General features: G+C 34.2%; 1 protein-coding gene across 4 annotated transcripts in view; it reads right to left on the bottom strand.

Annotated features, from left to right (window-relative positions):
• Window positions 1-4,321: 4,321 nt before the first annotated feature.
• TBC1D15 (TBC1 domain family member 15) overlaps window positions 4,322-23,173 on the bottom strand; it is a 65,998-nt gene continuing 47,146 nt past the window's right edge. For all 4 annotated transcript variants that reach the window (XM_032854783.1, XM_032854787.1, XM_032854785.1 and 1 more), the window contains 7 exons: window positions 20,991-21,107; window positions 15,267-15,367; window positions 10,864-10,963; window positions 10,373-10,470; window positions 7,479-7,595; window positions 6,882-6,968; window positions 4,322-5,664 (listed from right to left, as the gene is read on the bottom strand). In XM_032854783.1, the coding sequence (XP_032710674.1) occupies window positions 5,446-5,664; window positions 6,882-6,968; window positions 7,479-7,595; window positions 10,373-10,470; window positions 10,864-10,963; window positions 15,267-15,367; window positions 20,991-21,107 (839 nt within the window). In that variant the 3' untranslated portion in view covers window positions 4,322-5,445. The remainder of the gene's footprint in view (window positions 5,665-6,881; window positions 6,969-7,478; window positions 7,596-10,372; window positions 10,471-10,863; window positions 10,964-15,266; window positions 15,368-20,990; window positions 21,108-23,173) is intronic.

Here is a 23,173-nt window from a genome sequence, read left to right on the forward strand (position 1 = left end):
GATAAATAAAATCTTTAAAAAAAAATCTTGCTATTTGCTACAATGTGGGTGGAACTAGAGGGTATTATGCTGAGCAGAATTAAGTCAGAGAAAATTATATGATTGCACTCATATGTGGAACTTGAACAAAATTTTTAAAAAACAGGATCATAGGGGAAGAGAGGAAAAATAAAACAAGATGAAGTCAGGGAGACAAACCACAAGAGACTCTTAATCTTAGGAAACAAACTGAGGGTTGCTGGAGGGGAAGGGTGAGGGCATGGGGTGGCTGGGTGATGGACATTAAGGGCGGCACATGATGTAATTAATGAGCACTGGGTATTATAGAAGACTGATGAATCACTGACCTCCACCTCTGAAACGAATAATACATTATATGTTTATTAATTGAATTTAAATTTAAAACATGAAAATAAAAAAAGAGCAAAGGTTAAAAGACAATCCAAGAAACAGACATAACTACAGAGAACTGATGGTTACCAGAGGGGAGGTGGTGGGGAGATGGGGGAAATAAGTGATGGGATTAGAGAGTATTCTCATCATGATGAAATAAAGTGATTTAAAAATTAAATAATATAGGGGCACCTGGGTGGCTCAGTTGGTTGGGCAACTGCCTTCACCTCAGGTCATGATCCCAGAGTCCTAGGATCAAGTCCTGCATAGGGCTTCCTGCTCCTTGGGAAGCCTGCTTCTCCCTCTCCCTTTGCCTGCTATTCCTGCTTATGTTCTTTCTCTCTGTGTCAAATAAATAAAATCTTTGAGAAAAAAGGGAAAAAAATGGAAAAGACTTAAAAAAAATTCTCCTTTTCCGTAAGTTCTTTGAAAAGAGAAAGAAGGGAACTAGGGTCTCATGTCTGGAATGAGACATTCCCTTGGTCCCTGTTAGGACCAAGGGAATAGATTAGGGAAAGTACCCTGTTGAGGCTGTGATGGCCCTAACATCCCATCACTTGAATTCAATCTGCTGGCTACCAGCTTATGCATTATTCCCTAAGAAAAGATGTTCCTATGCCAAGGCTAACCTACCCATTCTGTAAGTCCTAGTTTATGAAGCTAGGGTTTCTTTTGTCACCATTCTTAGTTATGAAATATCTATGGAAAAGGATTCTGCTCCCCTCTATTCTCACCCATCAGTAAAATTTTGGCATGAGTCATACTAAACACCAAATTTAAAGGCTAATTGGAAAACCAGGTAACAGGACGTGAAGGAAGCTACCGAGAGCCAGAAGACTGGATTTCCCCTCCTTTAGGAAGTCCATTAGCCTTTATATAGAATCCTTAAAAGCTCTGTAAACCAAAAGGAAATAAGGATTTGTCCCAAAGTTATTCAGAAGTTGAATTGAGCAACTTAACAAAATTCAGTTCTTAGACTTCTTTACACCCTGATAGATGTAAAAGAATGTATCTTGAATTTTTTCCTTTTTCTGGAAGAGGATATAGGAGCATCTATGTGTTTCTAATAGCTTGTCTATTATAAGCACAAAAAGTAAAAGTACTTAAACAATTTCACTCAGAAAATGTAACAATTTGGTCTTCATGTTGTCTATTTGGGTTAGATGCTGCTAACTGCTAATGACTTCCTAGTCAGCAAATACTCCATTTGGCTCATTTAACACTTGACTCAGCTAACAAAAAGCATGTGGCCCAAATTTCCTCTGGGTGTATCCCCATAGTTGTGCCCAACAGTGACAGCAGCATACAGTGTAATTGCTGAACACTGAGAAGTTCCTTGATGGCTTCTCCACTGGAGAGCAATTTTCTTTACAAAGTGAGCCTGTAACACTCATCAAAGAGATTCTAGTCCCTTGTACAATCAGGCCATACAACATTTAAAACAATCTACAAACAGCCCTATTTGTGTTTTTAAGGCAGTCTACTAACCCATTGGGTCTCATGCCCCAAATCAGACTAGTGTGGTGTTGGAAACATCTATTTATTGACTATCACAGCAAAAGCCCATCTCTGAGGTTAATACATCTTCTTAATTAAAAAAGCTGAACCACAAACGGATTGGTCATTGATCACAGCTAAGCTTATTGGAATGTTCTTTCATTCTGTTTTCTTTCCCACATTGATAAAAAGCAATATACCATATAGATATTTGGGAAGGAATAATAGCTGGCCCCCTACTATTCTAACATTCCAATTCTTAATTTAAGCAAATAAGATATTTCTGATTCCTGATAGTTGTTAGAGAAAAAGATCGTGATTGTAATCAGCTTTTCTTTACAGTGAGTTTGTAAATAGTGTAATTTCCCATGGGCTAAAAGTGCTTTGGATATCTAAAAAGTTATAGAAGTATGTCCAGTCTAATTGCCCCACCCCACCCTACCTTTGCTAAGAGCAACACAATGTTTTTCTCTATGTCAAGATGGATAACCTAAAAAACAGGACTCTGTTTACAAGACAGAAAAATATTTGTAATCAGAACAATACTCAAATGTCTACAAGTTAAAATCCTCATATTGTAAGAACCCAAGAGGAGAACAGGTCACAGACATTGCATTATTCATATGGCAGTGTATTCACATTAAAAGTACAGATAAGAACAGATGTTTGGTATCAGGTAATGACATTAGATACTGATGGAAACCTCAGATTTCATTTTAAATTTAATCCTGTTTCATGTTTAGAAATTAAGTAATACTGGACGTTTCTCTTCAAAACGTACAATGGAAAAGGAAGTCTACCTAAAATAGGCCATGACAACTATCATCACTTTATACTAAAAATGGTGGCCCAAACCAGGGCAGATCCACGTTAGAAAATCAAGAAACTACTTTTTTAAAACTCAGGGACTTGTCTACCTGACAGTAAGTCAAAATGTTACCCTATGAAATACAATATATAATGGCAGCTCTCTAACTTCAGGCAGGCTCAGGAACCATCTGGATGCTTGGGAGAAAACTATGTGACCTGTCTGCAAAAATATGCATACAAAACTTCAAAAACAGTAAGAGGTTCATACATCCTCTGAAAGTAAAGAAATCCAAGCTAGAAGGATATTACCTGGTTACAAAGTAACACACAAGTCGGGTAAAGTTCTAAGTTCTTCAACAAACATTCTGGGTTACTTTATATAAACTACCTTTAGTGATGGACATAATTATATGAATATCCCATAAGAATTAGTTCGCATCTATAAAATCTTTGGAAAGGTCAGGTTCAGCAAGAATAACTATGTATTCCAAAATGCTCTTTTCCTTATTCAAAAAAAGCTCTAGTCATCACCAAGACTAAAGTTCCTAACATACAAAGAGATAGAAGAGTCCTAGGCACATGAGACAATCAAGATAGGGATGTTCTTAAATGCAAAGAGGCTTCCCACAGACTCTCAGTTAAATTAGGAATTACTGAAATTTTAACATTAAATATCACATTATAAAGCATATATTATACATGTTATCAGGGTACGAACAGAACATCTTGTGAAAACAAATAAATAAATCTTTAAGAAGTTAGACTAACCAATTTACCTGACTTACCTGTTTTAGCAATCTCAGTAACTCAAGTTTATACAGAATTTGCTAACTGGATTTTGTAGACTCTCATTAAGACTTTATCTAGCTGTGCTGTATTATTACTTCCCCAACAAAAATGAGCTAGACAGAAATCCAGACTCTTCAGTATGTTTTAACAAGTAGTTTTATAATAAAACTTGACAAAAGTTCAAGTTACTAAATGTGTTAAGATTTTTTTAAACTCTGAAGTAGATATGACATTACATAGTGGGGAAAAAACTCCTCCAAAGCCCCTGTCCAGGAAGAACAAGAAGGACATCAAGATGTTCTAAGCAATTTCCTGAACAGCAGGAAATGAAAGACTGGAGATGCCGAGTGTCTGATCAGTTTACGTTTTTGTCTAAACAGGCTTACTCATTATTAACTGATGAAAGATAACACACATATGATATTAAAAAGCTAAAATCTAATGGTTCGACGGTCATGATTGTCAGATTCCTACTCAAGTAGGAAAAAAGTTCATTTGGTTCCCCAGTTTTCTGGAGGAAAAAAAAAATCTGTCTCCTGGACCATTTCAGAACTGCGTAACTTTTATTTTATATTATTAACATCAATTATAGGAAGTTGCTTTCCGAAGTCAGACAATTACATCCTCCAAGACAATACTATGCCCAAGCCCACGGTGATGAAAATTTGCTTTTGGTTATAAAAGGGTCGTGTTTCTTTCTCATGTCCATAACTCATTCCAGTGATTGTTTCAACCATATAAAAATAAAAAATGTGCTGGGGACCATCTTGGAATTTTTTCTTCCAATGAAGAACTATCAGATTACTTCTAAGTATAATTTAACTGAAAACACTACTTTAACTTCAAATTTATTTTAATGATATGTACAGGAGTTAACAAATTACAATTAAAACGGAATCAGTTATGTTAATTCCACATAACTTAAAATCATGCAACACTGCATGGTAAAAACAGCTTCATTCATATACAAAAAAGTATTATTTTGAGACTCGTGATAGTATACTGAAATTTCTGACATAAGCTTTTTGCAAAGAGCATTTTATAAAAATTTAAAGACCTGATTAATCAGTTAATGCATTATTAGGAAAGATAATAAACACATTATTAGTAAAGTGAGGATTACAAGCAATTAATTTTAAAATTACACCAGATACAGGGTTGAATGTAGTCCCATGAAATAAATGTTTGGTTAAGAAAATAGTTTTGAAAAAGATCTCATACTGAAGCTATGCATTACTTTTGTCAAATCAGGTTATACAAATCAATAGTCAAGTTTATTCAGTTAACGAAAATATGCCTATCCTTTCTTATACTCATAAATAAGTACTTATATAGTTTTTATATACAAGTGAAGAAAACATCAATGTAAAAAATATACTGCCAATCCACTTATTATGGTTGAAATAGCTCTTTTTATCTACACATTAAATTGCATTGATGAAAATATCCAATTTAAATCACATTCAACCAGCATAAATATTTAAGCTGAGTATTGTTGTAAACAATAGAGAAAAACAAACCCTTTTATCTTATCACTTGGGTAACACAATCTACATCTCAGCTTAGAATGCTATAGAAAGGCCCAACATTTAATTTAATCAAATCCAAAACCCACTAAACTTAGAATAAACAAAGTGAATGTTTTTCAAAGTGCATAATTTCCAACTCATCCACTTGTAATATTTATCCAATTCCAGTTCATCAGCAAGAAAATAAAATGTACTTGGCTATAAAAATACTAAGGAATGTTATTGAAAAGGAAAGGCTATTTGGTAGAAGTAACTACAAAAATAATTAGTTTAAATCTTTGTAAAGCTTTAATGCAAGAACATCAGTACACTTTCTTTCCACAAACCTTAAAGCATGATCAATACCAAGATTTTAAATTTCCACCTTTCAAGTACTTGAAAAAGGTTGCAACAGAATGTCTCTTCGAAAACTAAGCAAGAAGAATGATCATGCAGGTGTTAATCTGCTAACATTTGGGGACACTGATGTCTGTGTTGGGTTGTCATCTCTGGCTCCACTGGTACCAAGTACAGGCAAGGAGTCACTCTGAAATGTAGATGTAGGACTAGTCATGCCAACATTTTCATCTTCACCAGTGTCTGAATCTGGTGTTGTAACTTCACTGTCCTGAAGTCCCAGGATCTCAGAAACTGCTTGTGGTAATTCCTGAATATGCAAAATGAAACACAACACCATCCTTCACTACTGAGGAAAAGTAATCACAAAATAACACTTCTCCTTAAGACTACACTGATTCCAGAGTCTGAACATTTATTCTAACAGTATGATTGTTATATATCTTCTCACAACTTCCTTCTCCACTCCAAATGCAATCCTAACCCCCTTTTTTCATAAGCAGTTCTGTGATCTTCTTTCCCAAGTCAGTCACTCTCCACCCCACCCTACCACTCCCACAAACATAGGTTTTCTAATATTTAGCATTTATTTCATTCTCCCTGTTATTACAGAATCTTAGCTATTAAATGAGATCTTATTTACACCATCTTTCTCCCTTAATGCACAAGGTTCCTTAAAGAAATGTGTCTCACTGACCTATTTTGAACAGATTAGCTATCAAATAAATGTTTGTAGAAGTGAACCAAAAGAAGTATTTGGAACCATGAACAAATGACACAAAGACACCTGGGTGGCTCAGTGGGTTAAACCACTGCCTTCGGCTCAGGTCTTGATCCCAGGGTCCTGGGATCGAGTCCTGCATCGGGCTCCTTGCTCACAGGGAGCCTGCCTCTCTCTCGGCCTCTGCCTGCCTCCCTGCCTGCTTGTGTGCTTTCTCTCTCTCTCTTTCTGACAAATAAATAAATAAAATCTTAAAAAAAAAAAAAAAGACACAAAGACCAAATAGGAAAGCTCATAAAAATGCAAAAGCCAAAATACATCAGAAGAATGATTTGGTTTGAATTCAGATCATAATACACCAAATTTGCCTTGTTTTTAGAAAGTACTAAGAGCCTGACTGATACAGTTGTAAAGACACGGACTAAATACTATTCATTTAATTATTTCTGATTAGCATCTCTCTTTATTGGGGATACCACATTTAATATAAGGTCCTAGTCTGTATTCAGACTGGATAATACATCATCAATACTTAAATTCTACAGCCTCTTTAGTTGTTGCAGAAATGTTTTCATTATTTTTGCCATTTTGCTGTAGTATGTTTCTTATCTAGCATAATTAATCAACTGTTTTCAATTAAGTGTGATAAATCCATAATGGTAAAATCCTAGCTAATGCCTGATGCCTGCCTTCAACTTGCTAAAACTGCCATTTATCCTACTTCTACAAAGAAAAATTCTTTCTTGACCTCAGCCCACCAAAGCATACAAATAAAAAACCTTACAATTATTGAAAACACTGCATACCTTGCATTTTACCATCTGTAGAGAAATTGCTTCTGCCTTGCATAGTACATCTTCCACATCAATTTTCATGGACAATTCATTGATATGCTAAAATGAATCCATAAAATAAAATGATAATTGAAACTAAAAGCACTATTATATTCTACTATTTAAACAATTTATTACCAGTTATATTTCATTGCAGATAAAAAACCTTAAAATAAAAGTATTCACATACTAAAAATAAGCAGGAAATTCAATATATATTTCAGTTTTAAAGAACAGCTAATAAGCTTATGGAACATTAAATCCAGCAGCTGTCCCAAGTATGTTATCTTAAAGTTATAAGCAAAAGACATTTTTTTAAGAAAACTAAACTACATAAAAGAGCATTTGCTGAATTTCCTTTTCTTCCTAATCAGCCAGGTAAAAATAACTGGCCAGTATGTATTCAGTGAACTGTCATTCTCAGAGTCAGTTTCCTATTAAGTGTTATTGATATAATTTAAGTTTTACTCAAGGGATTCAATAAAGCTCCAGGGAAATGTTTTGTATACTGGTACCACCAAACAAAGGAAAGTGCCAAAATATTAAAATCTAAATTAAAGGAATAACTACCTTTAGTATTTCATTAAAGCCATAATGCTTTTCCATTATTTGCTGCTTTTCTGATTCCAGAATAGCACAGCAGAGAAGAAGATGAAAATTTTTACATGGCAGTTCAGTCCACATTACCTATAAAAAATAGAACTATTTAGTAAACTGTATCAATTCTAAAATATTTTCCTCACAGAAACAATGCTGAACTCTGAATGACTTCTATGCAAAGCAGAAGTTGCATAGATAGGACAGACCACTGTTTTTCTAGTTAGGAAATGAGGAGTGGAGAAGTCTTACCTTCACCTACATAGTAACATCAGGTTTAATATTATTTGAATATGATGAATTCCCAATATGGCCCTTTAGGTAACTATAATAAGCATATCACTGAGCCTAATTTATATGATAAATGTTATTAATTAAGAAGCTACATCCACGAATATAAGTCTAAGGTATAAGGTAGAAGCCTCTTCAGTACTTTTCTGACCCTTTAGTTTCTCACTTATAAATCACCTTCAATCTCTGGAGGGGAAAAAGAAAAGCTAAATCGTGGATAAAAAAGAAAAAAAAATTCAGTGAAATAGTGCATGGGATCAAAACCTCCCAGAGACAGCTCTACATTATATTACATAACACAGAGTATCTCTGATTGTGACAAAAACCAAATCAACTAGCCAAAATTTATACCCAAATGTGTAAAACATTTGATCAATAGCCATACTTCTTAATTATAGATAACGGCCTCAAATTTAAAGCCTTAATTTCCTATTAATGTACATAACAGTATCTTATCTGGAAAGTGAAAAAGACCACACAAATAATACTACTAAAGCATACCTAAAATGTTTTTACTTATTTCATCAAGAATAAATCAAACTGAATAATTTGCAGATTAAATCCCATTTTTAGAAGTTTAATTTACAATGCAATTAACCTCAAAATTTTCATTAAAGGTTCAATTTATTTGGTAAACAGACAGAGGATTATTCTATCTATACAGTAATAATATTCTCAGATCATCCTTTAAAAAAGAAGTTGAGATACTTATTTAACAAAACTGGTAAATTTAAACTGTGATTCCATACAGAGAACAAACTAGTGGTTGTCAAAGGGAGAAGGGGAGCAGGAAGGTAGGAAAACTGAAAGGTATTAAAAGGTACAAAATCCCAGTTGTAAAATAAAGAAGTCATGGGGATGTAAAATACAACACAGGGAATATGGTCAATAGTATTGTCATTAACTTTGCATGGTGACAGATGGTAATTACATTTAAATGGAGAGCATTTCATGATGTATATAAATGTTGAATCACTATGTTGTACATCAAACTCATAATACTATATGTCAACTATACTCCAGTTTATAAATAAATAAACTTTTTAAAAAATATATGTTGTCAGCAACATATTTACTGGAAAATTAGGATGTGATAATTATTGTGTTTTTTTGCTTAATTATCAAACCACTGAGATTAAATTCCATAATGACCCTCAAAAATAAATTAATTATATTAAATTAAATACAATTCCAGCTCAAGAACATGTAAGTTTTACTTCTAATTTCAAACAGAAGAGGTCATCCCACACAAAGCAATGATCCTTTCAATTAGCACATCCCCTTCTCTAATGGTAACATGGTGGCCAAAAGTATAGGAACCAATTTCCAGCTATAGAAGCCTTAGAGGACACAGGGGTTCCACCATATATACACCTATTTATTATCCCAATGGATTATTTCCCCCATCCCTTCCTTGGGAGAATTTCTGTAATCCCTTGCCTTTATAAAGATAAGGTAGCAATTAGTCATTACACCAACATTCTATTTTAAAAATATACTGACCTGTTAATAATTAATATACCTTAGAAGAAAATAATAATTTTATTTTTCAAGTTACCCTGGGTCCAAAATAAATAAAAGGATATACACTCATCAATACTGTCTAGAGTCGGGGGCAGGGAAATGGGACTTGGGGTGGAGATTAAAGATGTTAGCTTTATCTTTAGTTCTTTTTCTTGGAGAAAAAGAGAAAAACTAGAATTAAATATGGCAAAATGTTTACATATGTTAAATATGGATGGTGGGATGTTTTTTAATCCACCATTACATCCCACCTTCTCAACCTCGAGTAATTAGCTAAGGTAATTAGGTCAGAGTTCAAGCTGACTGCGAGTGATTAAAAGTGGCCTTTCCTACCTTTGGTTGCCCATTCTGAAAAATAATCATCTTTCACCTCTTCTTGAGAGCAATATGGCAAAATCTATCAACACCCTTAAAAACTGACTAGGTCTTTGATTCAGAGGTATCTAGAAATTTATTCTAAGGATATATTCAGAGGTACACATGAAAATTTGATATTAAGATATGTGCCCTAGTGTTAAATATGATGTTCGTTGTAACACTATTGGTGCAATCAAGCAAAATATCTATCAGGTAAAAACTAAGTAAATGGCTGTATATTCACAAGATGTTTGCTGTATTATTCTTAGTATTTTTCTTTACCTTAAAGTTCTTTAAAAAAGCAAAACACAGATCAGCTCCCTCCCAATACTTCAGACTACAAAGTGCCATCTCAACTGCCTGCCTGTCAAAACTTCCCTGAACTCTACACAAATCTATAACAGAATATGGAAGAGCCTCACATAAAGTCAAGCCTCTTAAGGAAAGAACACAATTGCCAACAGTCTAGAAAAGTGTTTCTAGGAAATCTAATGGCCTCAAATCTCATGAGGGTTGTGATTTATAAAAAATGCTCCAAAGACCAGGTATTCAAGATCATTAAGGAAAGACCACAAAAACTATCAGAATTACATAAGATACATGCTTTAGAACTTTCAGTTAGGCTATTATAATCCATTTATACTCTACAGAATAGTGTTTCCTTCCATAATAAGTGTAATTATTTAAGAACTTACCTCCCATAATCGAAGAATATCTAGAAAGCTAAATTCCCTTTTAAATCTGATTAAAAGCCATCTGAAGCAAAAATAAAGGTATCCAGAGTCCTGAGATTCTATACAGAAAGAAAAAAAAATATATATATATATATGGCTTACTCTTATGCTAATTATCTCACAATACAGTAATCTATTCCAACCTCAAATTTTTCTATGCAGCTTAAGCTATTAGAAGTCCTAAAATTTAATTGCCTTCTACTAATTCAAGGAAACAGTTCAAATTTGTTTAAAAGAAAACCATAAAATAACAACAAATAATTCATTTTATGAATAAACTGTTTTAAGGCATAATTATACAAAGAAAGTTTGGTCCCACACTTTTATTTGTCAAAGGAACTCAGGCAACAGTGACAGGGTATAAGTATCTTTAAGACAGTTCTTTACTTTTTTTCCTCTCTGTATATTACTCTACAGTTTGCTTGGTATATAATTTGATTCCCTAAGCTTACCTAAGTAACTGCAAAATCCACTGTCCAACAATCGAAGTAAGGTACTTAGTTGAATTAGCTGGGTCTTCATGCCTTGCATTTGTTCTTCAAAATTCTGATGCTTTAAAGGGAAATAAATGTCACCACATAAATAATATTTAATAAATATGTTACAAAATCACTGATAACTAAATCATGAGTTTAAGGACAAATGCTGGATTTATACCACACTGGTTATATCTTTAAAAACCACAACAAATTAAAAAACTAACACAACATTAAAAAGGAGGGAAAGAGACTCCTTGGTCTCAAACTAAGGATTATTTCTTTTCCTCTATTCATTTCACTTAAAGAAAAATGCAGAGCTATAGACTGATACACCTATTTCTTACATCAAATAAGAAACTTGGTGAAAGAGGGTGCCTGAGTGGCTCAGTGGGTTAAGCCACTGCCTTCAGGTCAGTTCATGATCCCGGAGTTCTGGGATCGAGTTCTATATCGGGCTTCCCCTGCTCTGCAGGGAGCCTGCTTCTCCCTCTCCCTCTGCCTCTTCCCTTGCTTGTGCTCTCTCTCTATGTCAAATCAATAAATAAAATCTTTAAAAAAAAAAGAAAGAAAGAACGAACGAAACTTGGTGAAAGAAACACACACCTGGGCAATAAACTTTTATCAAGTCACTTGCATTGTTAAATATTTCTTCAAACTGTCATATAAAATAAAATAAATTTTAGCTGTAACATATAACTTATTTTGAAGAACTAATCATTTTAATTGTTTCTTAAATTTGATGACATTAGGTAATCTGTGAAGTCAAAACCATTTTCATGACAATTCTAAAATCCTACATGCATTTTGCATTTTAAATTCTCCCACAAGGGTAAAGGCTATACGAGGAGTGATATCGCAGTAGACTGAATACAGGATCAGATATGAAAATTCAGATGTCTTCCATTAAACTAGACATCAAAGAAAATGGAAAACAATCCCTCTTCTCAGTAAATTGTTCTGGAAAAGTTACTTTTCATTAAAAAATAGTATTACGTATGTTAAAGTATAAAAGGTTTATTGTTTTTTAAATAACTAATAAATATACACTTCTCAGTATTGATTTTTCATATAGGTAAACATTAAGAAATATAACCTACATAAACAAATGCTCTCAGAGTCCTCAGTAGTATCTAAGAGTGTGAAGGGGTCCTGAGACCATGAACTATGAGAATTGCTATGGTTTATATAATTTTAAACACTCTGCAAAGCTGAGTACACTCCTCACCAAAACTTTAGTCTAGGTTTGGAAGCTGGGAAGGGAGACCAAAATAACTGGAAGTCTCCTTAGATCATTCCAATCTCTTTTATCCATGTGTCCCAACCCTTCTATGGTGACCTATTGTCCTAATGCTTAGAAAAAGCCTAAAGACAACCTCTCTTCCCTCAAAGTTCTATTTAAGTTTTGGGGACAAAGCATCATTCTTGGTAAAGATAAAGTAAAGTAAAATTTTAAAGCTACTGATTCTCAAAAAACTGATTTCTTGGGGTACCTAGGAGGCTTAGTCGGTTAAGCACCTGACTCTTGATTTCAGTTTAGGTCATGGTCTCAGGGTCATGGGATTGAGCCCAGCACAGCAGGGCATATGCTTGAGATTTGCTCTCCCTCTCCCTTTCCCTCTGCCCCTCCCCCTGCACACACACTCGCTCTAAAATAAATCTTTCTAAAAAAACTGATTTCTCCTTTATGCTTAAAGAACTAGTTTACTAGACTGACACAAGCCTTTGGGATATTATTTCTTCACATTTACCACACGGACCTGTAAGGGAAAGACAGAATCAACTCTTTGATTAGCAGCATCATTTTTATTATGACAGCCAAAGGCCAGAGTTGGTCTGGTAGTACCAACATGGCAAATCTGCTATAAAAAAAGACCACTCCCAAAATGACAGCTACTTTGGAAAAGTAGCTACTCTGGGAGAAGAGAAAATGAGATCAACAATGGATATACAAATGGCTTCAACTGAATCTGTAAAATAATATACATGTGTGCATACAAATACATATGTATGTCTGCACATACCCATACACATGTATGTAGATCTGTATATCTATCTATACATCTTTATATATATCTGTATATCTATACACATATGTACACATGTGGGTATATATGTGTATACATATGTCCACATATACACACACACATATATATGGGGAGGGAGGTAAGGAGAAGAAGGGAAGAACTAAACTGAAGGGCAAAATGAATGGTGGGTATAAGAAAGTTCATTAGATCATTTTGCTAATCTTTCCATAATATTTCTATAATAGACACATAGCCTACGCCTACACCTACATTAGATATGAGTAAATATAATAAATCTATGGACACTAGGTTCAGTCATCACAAGAAGAAATAAAAACTTACATGAAATAAAGCTGTAAAACAAAAAGGAGTCAAATGGTAGTATGGATTTAAGGCCATCAAACCAATAGCAACGCAGTAAAAAATAATCATGCAGATTATTTTGATTGCAAAATATTACCCTTTTATTCAAATCGAAAAAAAAAATGTTAGTAGACAATATATTAAGAGATTTTTTTTAGAATAAAGACTAGAAAAATCCCCAGACCATCCTCAATGGAAAAGGCAAACACAGAAAACATTTACTATGAAAAAGAAGAAAGAATTTGAAACTTCATACACAAAAATGACAAAGACTGTAAAGTACGTATTACAGATGTTCAGAAAAGTCTTTACATTTGAGACCTAGATACATGCATGTATGTGTGTGTGTGTATGTATATATATATATGTATATATGTGGCATCATAAACCAATTTTTTGAACATGTCAATACTGTATCAATTTTATCAAAGTTATTACGGTAAAAATCTAAACTGTATGTTCATGTTAATATTTTTGGAATACTTACTATAAGTAAAGGTCTAAACTAAGCACTGGGGAAATATTCATGTGTTTATTCTATAAAAACCTCATGTTGGCATTAGCAAAATTCTGGAAGCATACCGGAAAACTAGTTAAATAAAGACATGACCCTTTTATCAAGGAACATACTAGCTCTAGCAAAAAGAGGATAAACAACAAAAACACAAGAAAGGCAGACAACAGTTTTTATACAATTAGTATCAGTTGTACAGACCTTTATAACAAATGCCTCAGGTTTCTAGAGCACTTGGGAGTAATTGGAACTAAGAAGGCAGGTAAAATCAATCAATCAAAAAGGTAAGGAAGACAAACTATGATATTAGCAGATTACTGCAATTAATAATCTTTCCAAATAATCCAAAACCTTAATTCACGTTCATGACTAGGTACTTTGAATACTTATTAATTTAAGAGTAAAAAGTATTTTTAAAACTATCAAATCTTAGCAAATATGCATTTGAAAAGAAGTAGGAGAAGTGAGGATGAGATGGAACCATGGATATAAGAGACTTGAGGAAATAGATACAAATGGGAGAAACTGGAAGGGGAAAGAAAAATTGGCAAGCAAGAGGGGAAGAACAGAAGTATGGAAAAAAGAGAAGGGTACTTCTAAACTCCACATTTGTATCCCAGAAAATGAATTAAACCTTATATTATAGGGAAACACTGTATATGACTACATATTCAAAATCTTTATCCCCTTGCAAGCAAGCCATTTGAATACCCAACATCAAAGTCCAGCATCAAGTATATTAGTTTTTCTCTGAAACACTACAGTGACCTATGTAGTCAGGTCTTTGGATTTCATATGCCTTTATCTACTCTTAGCTCTCTGTTGTTTTTTCTAATAGATTACTTGAGAAACCTATTTTATTTCCCTATTAATACTCTCTGTGCTATTGTCCCAGAATTCTGTCTCCAAGCTATTATCAATAGATACTAGTAATATGTATATATAAACAAAGTTCAACTCTAATAATCACATGCTTCTGAGAAAATAACAGTGAATCACTATAAAAGTGTCACTGTTACAAATAGTTCAAACAGATCTAGAAGAAAAATCAGATACTATAATAACAAAATCCAAAATGTTCACAAAAAGTAAGGATATTATTAGGCATGACTAAGCTTTATCTCTAAAGCAGATAATATGAAAGTTCAATTACCTCACAAGCACTGAATTCATTTATCCATCAATATTCTATGACTCATAGCTCTTCTGCAGAACACAAGCATTTACTGATACTAAACCCTGATTGTTCCTATGCTATAGGCATTTACTATCTACTTTTTGTATTAAAAGCAATGTCCATATTTTCAAGTCCCTTGGAAAGGCTTATTTAAAAAAGAAAGAAACAAATAACAAGGAGTAATTCTTTTAAGTTCCACCATAATTGTCTAAATATAAACATCAATCTTATATATTAAGATTATACAACTAAAATTTTCAAAATTAGTTTGATTAAAGTAAGGAGCCCCTATTCTTACCATTTGGTCCATATAGTACGCAAAGCACCAAAAGGCATCCACTTCATTTTCCATCACATATAAAAGAGGGGAAAGTAAGTCACTCATTCCCTGAACATACCCTAAGAATAGAGAAAAAAAAAAAATCATGTCTCTGAAAACCTAAGCTTTATGTATCCTTCTGTGCATATCACCATGATTTCACTTAAACTTTCATCTGTTCTTTGCTTTCAGAAACTGGTAGATAATGGCATTTACCAAGAAAAGAAAATAAACAAGGCAGAAGTCTAGCAATGAGTAAGAAAAATGAGTTTAGACTGAGATGTCAAGCAGACAGATAGCTGCTATTATACGTCTTGGTGTAGATATCATTATCAAGAGAGGATAATGTTATTAAAAAAACAATATGCAAAATTATTATGATAAAGAGGAGGGGTGAAGAGAAAACCCAGAAGAACATCAAAGGTAAAAGAGTATATACTCAAAGGACATTTGAGAAGGAGTAGTCAGAAGTAAAGAGGAAGGGAAAAAAGTCAAGGGAGAAAGTGTTATAAAAGTCAAGGGGAAAAAAATTTCAGGACCCAAGCAGCCAACAGCACTAACTGCCATGAACAAGCCAAACAAGAATGAAAAAAGTGGCTAAACTGCTTTAGCCATCAGGTCATTGGTAATCTAAACCAAAAGATGTCATAACAAAATTATGTACTTCTTTTAAGTACTCATATCTATGTTCTTGTTTTTCTTTTCTTGTTACTCTATGGATAACTAATGCTAGCAACTGCGTTTAATCTAATTAATAATCTGTACCTGAAACCATCACAAGAGAAAGGTGACCTTTCTCTTGACGCTGCTGTAATTTCTCAGTCATGATAATTACAGGCCATGATTAAAAAGAAAACCTCGAAAGTTAAAGAATCAGGCCCCTCACCTATACAAAAAGTCTTGGTTTTGCTTTCCATCTGAACATGTCAAGCTTCTTCTTCTTCTTCTTTTTTTTTAAGATTTTATTTATTTGACAGTGAGAGAGGGAATAAAAGCAGGGGGAGTGGGAGAGGGAGAAGCAGGCCTCCCACTGAACAGCGAGCCTGCCTGATGCCAGCGATCCCACTGGAATCGTGACCTGAGCCAAAGGCAGATGCTTAACGCTCCCGTATTTTTTAGTTCCACCTTATAAAACTCTCAATTCTTTTAACTCTTTAACAACTGATTTCAGATTTAAGACAAACATTCTTGAACCAACAAAGGGGCAGAAGTTCATAGTATGCCATTTTACACACAAATTATTATTCAACTTTGGTAACTTTTATACATGCGTTAAAGTTACACAGAGATTTTTTTTTAATTCCAAGGCAGCTTGAAGTCATGGAAAATACAGTCTTTCATGTCTAAGTCTAAAGCTTACATTCTTCTCATTCACGAAAATTGATGTGCACTGAAGCCATTAAAAGAGTATATATTTTAAAGGGGAAGAGGATATTTCTGCAAGAAATGATACACAATTCTACATCTCTCTTCCTATTTTGGCATAAAGCATTAACAAACGACCTCAGGAAGCATGCAGGCCAGTTTCTTGAGAAACCTCAGATTAGAGGTATAACACAGAGACAATTCAGATCACCTCAGGATCTCCCTACAAATAAGTTTCTCTCTATCTGTTCTGAACTTCCCAACATCTACTGCTATGTTCCTATCAACCTATGTCTATAGGACACCCTGTGAAAAAGTATGGTTCTACTCACATTAGCATGAAAAAACACTTGGGTTGCCATGGTGGGTATCCAATTATTACAGAACCAGGAATAACATTTGGAGACAATGCCAGAAAAAAGTGGCATATGACACAATAGCTAAATACAAGTATTTCTATAAATTTATCACAGACTTTTTAAAAAATCATGCACACTTGTGATGATTAGATTTGTCAACTTGAGAAGGCCTCAGGATGCTCAGAAGCCTGATTAAGCATTACTTCTCTGAGTGTCCTGAAGGTGTTTCTAGACGAGATTAGTATTTGAATGATGAAATGATGAAAACAGATGGCCCTCCCGGATATGGTGGGCACCACACAGTCCATGGAAGCCCTGAACAGAATAAAAAGATGGAGGAAGGTTGAGCGCTCTGCCCGGCTTTCTGCGCTGGGGCACTAATCTTCTGCCATGGTTCTCATGCCTACAGACCTGAACTGGCATCTACACCACTGGCTCTCCTGCTCTTGGGTTTTCCTGGGTCTCCAATTGCAGATAACAGATTGTGAGACTTCTCAGTCTCCAAAATCGTGTCAGCCAATACCTTAAAAGAACCTTTTTCTTTCTCTGTGTATATATGTCAAAGTATATAATAAATATATGCAAACAGAAATGAAAATATATAAACATACATAACCTTAATGGTTCTGTTCCCCTGGAGAACCGTAATAAAAAAATAAAAAATAAATAAAAAAAAAAAAACCCACAACATTTTGAAAAAAAGAATAGGGGCGCCTGAGAGGCTCATTTGGTTGAGCGATCTGCCTTAGGTTCAGGTCATGATCCCAGGGTCCTGGGATGGAGCCCTACGTTGGCTTCTCTGCTTCTCTCTCTCCCTCTGTGATATCTCTCTCTCTCTCAAATATATAAATAAAATCCTTTAAAAAAGAATAAATACGTTGGAAGGAAGACTAAATTGTTATCAGCACTTTTCTACATGGCAATGACACAGAGAAAGCAAAGACATATAAAGCCTAAACCAATTAAAGCATGAGAGAAACTTGATCTGAATTCAACAGAGTGCAAAGGAGTACTACTTTACTGGGTCTGACTGCATATAGTCTATAATAAAAATATTTCAAAGTGTGCTATTCAAAAGATTTACAAAGCATCTTTCATCTGGGAATAAAAGTGCTTTATTATAAAGTTATAATGAATAAAAATTTCTAAGAAGCTAATTTAATCATTTAAGTCTTCAGCTTTCATATGGGATCACTACCATATTTCTTATACAAGTCTTAGCTGAAGCAAGTAGTCAAATTAATCTTCATACTCTAGTTGCTTTTAATCTATTTTATTTTACACATGATGTTCTTTGGCGTATGTCATGAGTTGTGGGGGTGGAATTAATGTACAAATTCCTTTTAATTAAAGAAAGATTAAAGCTGTTTAAATTAGCATTCGGTGACACTAAGATCCTGCGGCAGTGCTGACTGATGCACATCTTAACCAGCACTACTACAATTTCTCAAGGAGTTCCCTAAAATTATTTTCAGAGCAAATTTGTTTCAGCAGGGAGGTATGAGAAATGAACTTCTTATCATCCTAGTGTACACCTTCTTCCACTGAAAAGAAAAATTTCACACATATAGGTCAATTTTCAGATTAACTGAAGCTTAGCCCTTGGAGTATCAAATAAAAAATATTAATCTTAGGAGCTGGAAATCATTTTTTTTTAATTAGATACTCTGCCTTCTTACATACAGTATTTTGAGTAAAATTTAATGTTTTAGTGGTTATTTAGGATCATCATTATGTACACACACCATTTAAAAAGATTACCTCCCATAGAAACATCCTAAGCGTAGTGTCTTTGCATTAGCTAAAAATTATTCTTTCTTGAGTTCTTCCATCTGCTTTTGGTAATTTCTGTCTCCTTCCTCACTATTAATGAGATTGTATTCAGTGTAAATACACCTATACCTCATTTAGTTGGTCTATGAAGCCAAAGAACTCAATATGATAGAATTACCTATGAGAGTAAATTTACAGCCAAGGTTACTTTGCCACAGTAAAAGATGAGAAATTAGGTACACTGCTTTATGAAAACTACCTTGGCTCCTCACAAAGCCAGAGTTCTTAACAGGAACCTTGGCTATGTTTCAGATAACTTAAGTATTTGACTAGAAAGAATGAGGGATTGATACAGACAAATGAAGACAGCAATCTACCCAGTTAGCTGGTCTGGGACTACACCCTGAAAAAATTGAGCATTCAGGAACTCCTAAGAAAATGAACGAATTCCTATTTCAAAATTATCACCTGAGAGTACAAGACAATGCCTCCTGTTCCCTAAGACAACAGTCCTAGTCCCTATGGTAAAATGGCAATGGGTCAGCGTGGTAGATGAGTAGAGGTAAAAATGCCAGCCTGAAATAAAGACCTGGGTCTCTACCCCCAGTCCAATATTTACTACTTCTGCAACCTTGAGTCACTCTCTCAAACAATAAAGCCTGACTCATATTATTGGGATTATTTCTCCACTTCTTCAAAAGGCTGCTATTGGTAAAGAGTCAAAACCAAGTATGACAACACTTTAACCTGAAAAGCACTCTACCAATATGTTTTCAATGATCCAATATGAGGTGTGATAGATAGCACTGGCTAAATTTTACATTTTAAAGAGAAATCTGTGGTTTTCAGTCACCAAAGAGGCTAATGCCTCAAGATCCACAAAAGAGTTTACATCCTCCCCTAACATATAAAAGAAGAGGAATTCACATAAGGTGAAGAAAATGTACCATAATTCAAGGTTCATTTAGGTTTAATATGCTAAATATCCAATTACCTTCTCCAAAAGCTCTATCAAGCTCTATTAAAATAATCTGGAAGGGGCGCCTGGGTGGCTCAGTGGGTTAAAGCCTCTGTCTTCGGCTCAGGTCACGATCCCAGGATCCTGGGATCGAGCCCCACATCAGGCTCTCTGCTCAGCAGGGAGCCTACTTCCCCTCCTCTCTCTCTGCCTGCGTGTACTCTCTCTCTCTATCTCTCTGTCAAATAAATAAATAAAATCTTAAAAAAAAATCTGGAAAACATCTACTTCCATTATTCTCTACTTGGGAATCACTCACACGGTAAATAACTCAGAGACTTTTCCATTACTTATACTTACCTAAAGGTTGATTTTTAAAGAAACCGCTCAAGTTCGTACTCCTTAAAATATTAATTCCTTATATTTTCTTCCCCCTTAACCCTTCCTCATACAATCTGCTACTACCCCTACCAGCCCATCTTGCTAACCCATTTTCATAGGAAACACACATACCAAGAAAACAGAGTAAAGTTCTACATGGCCTGGAGAATTTTATCTGCCTGGCTTGTCCAAAAATGTATCATCACATCAGTATTTTCCTTCACAAGGGAGGAAAGCATTTCATATAAAGTTTATCAAACTTTCTCAGTTCAGATGCCATAATGTCTTAGTAATTTTTTCTAAGACAAGTTTTTCTAACCCCTAGGTTCAAAGAAATAGCTAACATTTCTATTTATTAAGTACTTAGATCCAAACAACTTAATAACTATTTATGTCCTATGAACTTAGCACCTGTTGGGCACTATAATACTTCTCAAACCTTGGAATCCAACTGGATACCACCATCCTCATTTCCTGTCCTTCATCTATTTTCACATAATACTTGCTTATCCCAACAAGGCCAAAAGCCCTGCTTTGCAAAACTGTAACTTCATTAGGAGGAATGTGGAAATCGAATGTTGAAACTCTGAACTACATCAGCTAGGACTCAGAGCAGTATCCTTACAGATATCACTATCTTCCTCAAAAATTTAAAATATCCCATATTGCCCCATGAGTATGCTGTGCCAACTCAGTGCTCTTCGTGCAAAATCTGGGAATCACTGCCTTCCAAGTTTCCAGTCCAATAGAACAATCCCTTTAGAAACTAGCACACAGAGCTGTTGCATATGTCTAATAGGCATAACTTTAAATTCTAAAATAAGCATATATAATCTTTTAAAATTAGAATATTAGAAGAGAACTTACCTAAATCAAAATCATACATACAGTAGGTCATCAAAATGTCATGAAGCAAAATCAACCCTGGATTATCTTGGCCTTCATAAAACTTGTTTGTTCGATCTGTTCTGTTAACATCTTTTTCTGAGGATGAAAATCATCATATATTTGAAAACTTTTCAAAAAACAGATTTTTATAAAGCTTATCATAAGAACAAAATTATTTTTCTTGCTATAAATTTCACTCTCTTGCTGACCTTTTACTTAATGAAAAAATTCATCAAATTCCATTTCAGGCATGCAATAAAATAAGATTCTAGAGTATTTTCCAAAAATCAGTCCACTTCCTCATGGGTATATTTTCAGATATTTTTCAATTCTTATCTAAACACAGAAATTTTTCAATAGCAGAAAACAATTTTAATTAATTAAAAGTAACACCAATAATTCATATTAGTTAGCAATAAAAATGCCAGTCATGGATGCAGGTGATAGGCAGGATTACTTGAAAACAGTAATTAAAAAAGCTACTATGCAATCAACTATAGTCAAAGAGATTTGTTTCATTCATATTTGCTTCATTCATTATCAACTTCTTTATCATGTTCCACAAACATCTTCAGGACAAATTATTTCTCATATATACATTATTCAGTTTACATATTAGTATAAACAATTTATTTTTATTTTGAGAAAATGAAAACTCACGTTGTGCTAGCAATGATTTCATGACATTAAAAACAGATTTGGAAACATCACCATGAGTGTATCCCCAAGTTGTACTGACAATTCAATTCACAAACACTGATAACTATTAAATGCAGCTTATTATGGAAGGCTTTACAACTAAAAGGTATTCCCCAAACGAATCCCTTAGTAAATTAGGAAGAAATAATTTACAGAAACGCAGTGTTTAATTAACTACTCTATAATCAATTCTGTTTGAAAGTTTTAACTGACCTCCCCCCCACCCCCTTAAAATGAATAAATTGAAAACATTCTTAATATAGGTACTCCTGCTGTTTTTCAAAAGTTTGCATTACACCACTTCACTTTTACAAAAGACCTACATTAGCACCTGTTTTCACTAACCAAAAGAAATCCAGAGATACTTACTTTTACAAAAAAAACAATGAAAAGTGAAAATAACTTTCAGGATTTGTTTTGCAGCAAACTGGCTACTGAGGCAGCCCCTACCCTGGGTAGCAAGAGTGGCCCCACTACACTCCTTCCCCAGGACCTACACTCAACATCTCAGCGTCAAGCCACCACAGCTCTGAACTGTGTCTGTGGGCATCTGTGCTGTATCTTGATTGATTTTGTGTATCTGTTAGCAAAGAGCCTAAAAGAGGTTATTTTTTTGGTCTGGGAATGCTTAAAAAATCTTCCATATAAGTTAATAGTAATTATTTCTCTGCTTTATACCATTCAGACTTATGAAAGTTCTCATAGGAACACTCTACTTTCAGATAGCAGGGTAAATCTATACTTGTGAAGAAATGGGGAGGTATTTTACAACAGAGTAGAATCTAACAATAGAAGATGACATGAGTTTAGATTCTGTAAGGGAATTTTAAGAAAATATGAGACAAATATCATAGCTTTCTATTAAAATACACTATATTAGATTTAATAAAGGCAAGTACATATCTATAGAATTGTGGATACATTTTTCAAAGAAAAGCAATACCAAAAAAAAAGCATAATGAATGTCAAATTTCATTTAAAAACATCAAAATGGCAGCACCTGGGTGGCTCAGTCAGTTAAACATCTGCCTTCTGCTCAGGTCATGATCTCAGGGTCCTAGGATAGAGGCTGGTGTCGGGCTCCCTGCTCAGTGAGGAGTTGGCTTCTCCCCCTCCCCCCATTCCCCCTCCTCCCACTCGTGCTCTCTCTCAAATAAGATCTTTAAAAAATAAAAATAAAAAAATAAAAAACATCAAAATGTTTCGCTCTCAGTGTTGATAAATGGGTACATAAGTTTATGTTTTATTAACTCAAGCACAATTTACACAGTCATGATAATACAGAATATCTGCCTTAACAGGGGTTCTTAAACATGGTAAAAATTATTTGTACCCTCATGAACTATCTGCATTTCTTTCCTCTTGTATATTTAGAAGTGACATGCCAGGCAGAAAACAAAAAGGGATCAAAGTGATATATAAAAATATTTTATAAAGAAAGTACTTCTAGAAACTATTTCTAG

This window comes from Lontra canadensis, unplaced genomic scaffold (genome assembly GCF_010015895.1).
Source record: "Lontra canadensis isolate GAN:19392208 unplaced genomic scaffold, GSC_riverotter_1.0 scaffold9, whole genome shotgun sequence".
Taxonomy (NCBI): Eukaryota; Metazoa; Chordata; class Mammalia; order Carnivora; family Mustelidae; genus Lontra; species Lontra canadensis.